The 6,750-nt window shown below is 42.0% G+C and overlaps 1 protein-coding gene across 1 annotated transcript; it reads left to right on the top strand.

Annotated features, from left to right (window-relative positions):
* Nucleotides 1–358: 358 nt before the first annotated feature.
* Nucleotides 359–1,481, top strand: LOC125925624 (olfactory receptor 10J1-like). The gene has a single exon (XM_049634721.1). The coding sequence runs from the start codon at nt 436–438 to the stop codon at nt 1,366–1,368; it is 933 nt and encodes a 310-aa protein (XP_049490678.1). The 5' UTR covers nt 359–435; the 3' UTR covers nt 1,369–1,481.
* The last annotated feature ends 5,269 nt before the right edge of the window (nt 1,482–6,750 follow it).

The following is a 6,750-nucleotide window of genomic DNA, read 5'->3' as shown; positions in this document are numbered from 1 at the left end:
CCTCCTAACTTCCTAACTTCCGTTTTAAGTTCCTCTTTGAACTATAGATTTCCAAACATTTCCAATTTTTCAAGCTTTTTTGTGTGTCTATCTCATAGTCTCTAACTTAATCACACCGTCCCCTGAGAATGTGGTCAACATTTTAAGAAAATCTAGACCAACTTCATGGGCCATCCACAGGGTCAGGTGTCCTTGCAAAGAATGCTTTCCCTCAAACTTTCAAATACTGTTGCTCAGATTTTTGATATCTTTACTTCAGTTCTAGGACCGAGTCTTCCACGCCCCTGGGAAAGACGGTTGATTCATGAAGTTTCGAACCTGTTTTGAGCTACTGAATCTTTGCTCTTGACAGTGTGCTCACCAGGGGACGTGGTGGTCTTTGGTGCAAAGGGATAGTGTCAACCTTCTCTTTACCCTTCTCATCTGACGTCCTCAATGAAGACAGCCAATCACACAGAGGTGAGGGGGTTTGTTTTGCAAGGTTTCTCCAACTTCCGAGAACATCAACTCATACTGTTTGCCGTGTTTCTAACCCTGTACCTCTTAACTCTGGCCTGCAATGTCATCATCGTGACTATTATCCGTGTTGACCACCACCTCCACACCCCCATGTACTTCTTTCTAAGTGTTCTCTCCACATCAGAGACTTGCTATTCCCTGGTCATCATCCCACGCATGCTTTCCGGCCTCGTGGGTCTGAGCCAGTCCATCTCCCTGGTGGGCTGTGGGACTCAGCTCTTTTTCTTCCTTGGCTTTGCCATCACCAACTGCCTCCTGCTAGCAGTCATGGGGTTTGATCGCTACGTGGCCATCTGCAACCCACTTCGTTACTCAATCGTCATGAATTGGAGGGCCTGTACCATTCTGGCGTCCTCGGTCTGTGCCTCGGGGTTCTTGCTCTCTCTGGTTCAGGCTGTGGCCATCTTCCGACTGCCTTTCTGTAACTCGCTGATTGAGCACTTCTTCTGTGATGTTCGACCTGTGTTGGATTTAGCCTGTGTTACTCCAATCGTTAATGATATCTTGACCTTAACTGTAAGCCTCTTGGCCATCACAGCCCCTGCCACTTTCCTCCTCATCTCCTATGTCCTCATCATCTCCACCATCCTCAAGATTGCCTCAGCTGAGGGCCGGAAGAAAGCCTTTGCCACTTGCTCCTCCCACCTCATGGTGGTCATTGTCCACTATGGCTGCGCTTCTATTGCATACTTCAAGCCCAAGTCAGAGAACACCAAGGATCAGGACCAGTTAATCTCAGTGACCTACACCGTGATAACACCATTGCTGAACCCTGTGGTGTACAGTCTGAGAAACAAAGAAGTCCACGATGCTCTGAGGAGAGTGGTGGGGAGGAAATCCCTTCCCTAAGATGAAATCTCTACCCAAATAGGCATGCGGCTCTTCCGCACGGGAGCTTATAGGTAATGTTACACGGCCACGGCTTCAAGTGATTGGCGAAATCTCACTCCTCGCAGCCAGGGCCAGAGCAAAAGTGAGGCTGGGGGCCGGCTTCTAATAATCGACTCTTACTTCCTCAACCTCTTTGTTAACATAACAAAAACATAAGTCACTCTGCAGGCCTGTGAACAGTTGCCCATTGGCTCTATTCCAGGAGATAGCTACAAGGTCAGAGCGTGATCTAGTGTTCATCTCAAAAGCTTCCATTTAAAATGACCAGTCCACTCCCCTGAAGTATAAACCACTTTAAAATCACACTTGACTGAATCTTCTTTTAACATAAACTGGATGCTTGAACCAGTGGTTATTAAAATGGAGACTGGGCCAAAAACTGATCGCCTTGTGTTTTAAGAAGATAAGGGAAGCAAAAAGAGAGCTATCTTTCAGGAAATGGGTTTGGGATGAGCTAAAAACCTTCTAGAGAGAAGGTTTTCTAGCAACACCCTGCAAGTTTCCTGTAACTCACATGTGGGGCTTCAAGGGAAGGGAAATTGGGGGTGGAGGAGAAGGGAATTTACGCACCGGGGACTCCTAACCACGTGTGAGAGTCGTGAAGCTCTGGCCAGAGAAACAGCGCACATGACTGGGTCTGACCCTTTGCTTCCTCTGGCTGAACACAAGCTACACAAAGAAGTCCTTGTGGGGCTGACAGCAATGCCCCGCCCCCATGGACAGGATGACCAAGGGGCTCAGAAGAAGAGCAGACAGATGGCTCAGGGAGCAGACTGCTCAAAGAACGCTGTGAAATCGAGTAAGAAGAAAGAAAAATGACAGGCAGATCCAAATGGGAGCTTCCAGTGAGAGGAGAGTAGGAGAAAGCAGAGGGACCAGGGGACGGTCAGGGCAGGGGGCAGGAATTCAGAAAACGTCCCTCACATTGGGTCTTGAGCCCTTCACAAGCCCAGTCACAAAGGCAAGGAAAGAAAGCTCAATGAAAATATGAAAAAGGGTCAACAAAATATCTTTCTGATATATTAGGTTAATATTATTACTCCTGGAAAGCTAAAAAAAAAAAAAAAGTCAACAATAAAGGATTTTTGACATGAAACTTCCATAAAAACAAAGCAACTGAGTTAGACGTGTAATGATGAAAGACTATTCACCATTTTTCGCTTCAAAAATATATAAAACAATGAGGGTGAACTTCAGACTCAACTTGTGAGACGAAATAGGTGTTGAATAACACGGTGATTAGCAGTTGTAACTGCTGATCAAGTCAAAGTTACTCTCCTGAGCTATTTGTAAAGAGACACAATAAACACATGAGTACACAGTACTCTCATTGCAAAATATTTCTGAAATGCAGAAATATCAAAAGGTGTTAAGTGATTATGAATTTAAACCCAACGCATGTGGGTGCATAAACACCTAACTTTTAGAAGTTCTACAATTCAATCTATTTGGTCATTCTGAGCTCCCAATCGGACGGATAAAAGAAAAGGCCTCGAGTCCTTTCCGTGCACACTGGGGCAATTTAGTGAATAAGTCACCTTATGAGTAAACATAATTGAATTCAATTCCTGCTCCCCCCTTTTTCCCCATTCTCCTCGGGGTGAATCAGTCAAGTTCTGCTCAAGGCTTCTAGTCTCCTTACCACAGAGGAGGGAACTATAGTCCCCGGTCACTTCTAACTGCTCCGCGTTGGATCCTAGGGAGATACATGACCCCCAGTGGTCATCTTTGGTGGCATCTATTTTTTTTTTTAAGTTTATTTCTTTAGAGAGATGGGGTGGAGGGAGAGGCAGAGAGAGAAAATCCCAAGCAGGCTCCGTGCTCACCAGAGAGCCTGACATGGGGCTCAGTCTCACAACCATCAGATCATGACCTGAGCCGAAATCAAGAGTCAGATGCTCAACCGACAGAGCCACCCAGGTGCCCCAGGTGCCATCAACTGAGAGGACCCTGGTCTCGTGCTCTTTAACCAATGTGGTCCGTGCACCTCACCTTCCTTATGACTACTCTAGGGCCCCTGGACCTCCCTCAGCCCCTCCTTGAAGGCATCTAGGCACTCAGCTGTGCCCCTGACCCCCTAATGAAGAGGTTGATATTCAGAACCATGATTTGTAAGCTAAAAGAGGCTTTCCTCTCTAGAAAAGTTTGCTGAAGTTAAAAACTGTTTCGGCTTTTAAGACAAATGCTTTAGTTAAGCGTTTTAAAAAAAATCTTTTTGAAATTCAATGGATTTTTTTCTTTCTGGGTTCTTTCAGGTTTACCCTGGGGCGAATGAAACTCCTGTGAAATGAAGAATGGGAAATGCAAAGACAAGGCAGGATTTTTATTCTGTCGCATTTATGTGTTTATTCCGCGTGTCCACAACATTAATTATCATGGATTTTTTTTTCAGCGTTTTATTTACCAGAGCTAGTTATTTGCCATTCTTCTTTAGAATTTTTTTTTTTTTTTGGATGTTTTGCTTCGCATAAGTCTTAGAAGCAGTCTGTTCAATTTACAACCCACCCTCCCCCACCCCAAAGGCACACAGCATTCTCCGCACGGTTAAACACACACAAGCAAATCACACTCCAGCACTATTTTACGGGAATCCTACCACATTTATAATTTATGGAAAATTGACATCTTAATGATCTTGAGTCTCCGTATTCAAAAACATAGCGTTATTCTCCATTGGCTCAAGTCTCCTTTGGAATCAGGAACTTTAACATTTTTCTATATTTTTTTCCTAAAACTTCTATAGTTTTATGTTTTACATTTAGATGATCTGTTTTGAGTTAGTTTTAAGTTTATTTATTTTCGGGGGGGGGGGAAGGGGCAGAGAGAGAATCTCAAGCAGGCTTTGCACCACCAGCACCGAGCCTGATGGAGGGCTCGATTCCACCAAGTGTGAGATCACCTGAGCTGAAATCAAGAGTCTGCTTCTTAACCAACCGAGCCATCCAGACGCCCTGAGTTAGTTTTGTTTCAAGTTTAAGGTTGAGGTCAAAGTTTGATTTTTGCTTGCAGATAACTACTTACTCCAGGCCAATCTTTAAAAGCAATCATCTGGGGCACCTGGTGGCTCAGTCGGTGAGGCATCTGACTTTGGCTCAGGTCAGGTCATGATCTCCCGGTTCGTGGGTTCGAGCCCCACGTCGGGCTCTGTGCTGACAGCTCAGAGCCTGGAGCCTGCTTCAGATTCTGTGTCTCCCTCTCTCTCTGACCCTCCCCCTCTCTCTCTCTCTCTCAAGAATAAACATTAAAAAAATAAATAAAGGCAATCAGGCTCCACTGAACTGAATGTTCACATTTGTCAAAAGTCCGTTGAGCATATTTCTGTGGATCAGTTTCTGGGTTTCTTTCTGTTGCAGTCAGTGTCTATGCTTTCCAATACTGTACTGTCCTGGTTAATGCAGCTTTAGAGCAAGTCTCAATATTGAGTCAAGTGAGTCCTCTTATCCTTTGTCAAGAATGTTTTAATTACTCTAAGTCTTATGTATTTCTGTATCAATTTTAGAACAAGCTTGTCTATGTCTATGAAGCACGTCGTTGGGATTTCATAGGAATTGTATCAAATCTATAGATCAAGTTAAAGAGAATTGACATCTTTATGATGTGGAATCTTCCAGTCCATGGACACAGTAGGTCTCTCCATTTATTTAAGTCTTCTTTGATTTCCTTTATCACCATTTTGTAACTTTCAGCATGCAAATTTTACACACATTCTATACCTGAGCATTTCATTTTCTTAGGAGAAATGGCAAATGATATCGTGCTTTTAATTTTGGTTTCCATACATTCAGTGTTAGTTTACAGAAATGTGTTGATATTGTGTGTTATGACCTTGCTTAAGTCACTAATTTTAGGAGTTTTGGGGGTGGGGTTTGGTAGACTCTCTGGGTCTTTCTATATAGACGATTAGGTCATCTGTATAAATGAGGACGGTTTTATTTCTTCCTTTCTGATCCGTATGCCTTTTCTTTTTCCTGCCATATTGCACTGACTAGAACTTCCATTACTATGTTAAATAAGAGTGGTGAAAGCAGACATCCTTGCCTTATTCCTAATGTTGTGGGGGTGAAAGGGGGAAACCGTTCAGTTTTTCACCATTAAGTACAGGTTTTTCAGATATGCTTTTTATCACATTGAGGTAATTTTCCTCTATTCTTGCAAAGAATTTTTGTCATGAGTGCTGGATTTTATCAAGTGTTTCTTTGTAGTTGATGTCATTATATGATCATTCTTCTTTCATCTGTTAATATGGTGGATACCATTGTTTGATTTGTGACCATTGATCTAGCTTTGCATTCCTAAAATAAATCCAACTTGGCCACGGAGTGTAATTCTTTTTATACATTGTTGTATTCAGTTTCCTCATATTTTGTTAGGGATTTCTGCATCTAAGTTCCTGAGGGATACTTACCAATAGTTTTATCTGTACAGTCTTTACGTGGTGTAACAAGGTAAGAGTGGCCTCATAAATTATGAACTCCTAAAGTGAGTTGATCAGTGTTCTATCCTGTTCTGTTTTCTGGAAGAGATTGTTCATATTTGATATTGATTTTTCTTTCAATGTTTGGTAGAATTCTCCAGTGAAACCATCTAGGCCTGGAGATTTCTTAGAAGTTTTTAAACTATGAATTCAATTTCTTTAATGGTTATAAAATGACTCAGATTATCCAATAGTTATAGGATTTTTCAGATTATCTGGCTGAGTTTTGGTAGCTTGGTTTTTTTTGAGGATCCACTTGATCAAGTGGACTTGATCCACTTCTGTCAAGTTGCTGGATTTAGAAACAAGGTTGCTCACAGTATTTCCATATCATCCTTTTAATAGCTGCAGAATGTGCAGTGATACCCTCATTTCATTCTTGATGTTGGTGACCTGTGTATTCTCAAGTTTTGTCAGTCTTTCTAGAGATTTATCAATTTTGTTGAGTTTTCAGAGAACCCATTTTGTTACCTGGATTTTCTTCTGCTATTTTCCTATTGTTTTATTTCATTGACTTCTGCTCTTTACCATTTCTTTCTGCTTGCTTTGAGATTATTTTCTCTTCTTTTCTAGTTTCTTGAGGTAGGAACTTTAGATTACCAATCTGAGAAGTTCCTTCCTTTCTAATGTAAGCATTCAGTGCTATGAATCTCCCCAGCAACACTGCTTTAGCCACATTCATGTACGACACATCCTACATTGATTTTCACTCCTTTCTATGTATTCTTTTATTTCCTTTGAGACGTGGTCTTTGACCCATGGATTTGTTAGAAGCAGGATGCTTAATTTTTATGTTTTTAGAAGTTTTCCTATTGTCCTTCTGTTACTAACTTTTGGTTTGCATCCTGAACATTTTGTTTATTATG

Source organism: Panthera uncia, chromosome F1, assembly GCF_023721935.1.
Source record: "Panthera uncia isolate 11264 chromosome F1, Puncia_PCG_1.0, whole genome shotgun sequence".
Classification (NCBI taxonomy): domain Eukaryota; kingdom Metazoa; phylum Chordata; class Mammalia; order Carnivora; family Felidae; genus Panthera; species Panthera uncia.
The sequence above is the reverse complement of the archived record's forward strand: the minus strand, read 5'-3'. Positions and strand labels throughout refer to the sequence as shown.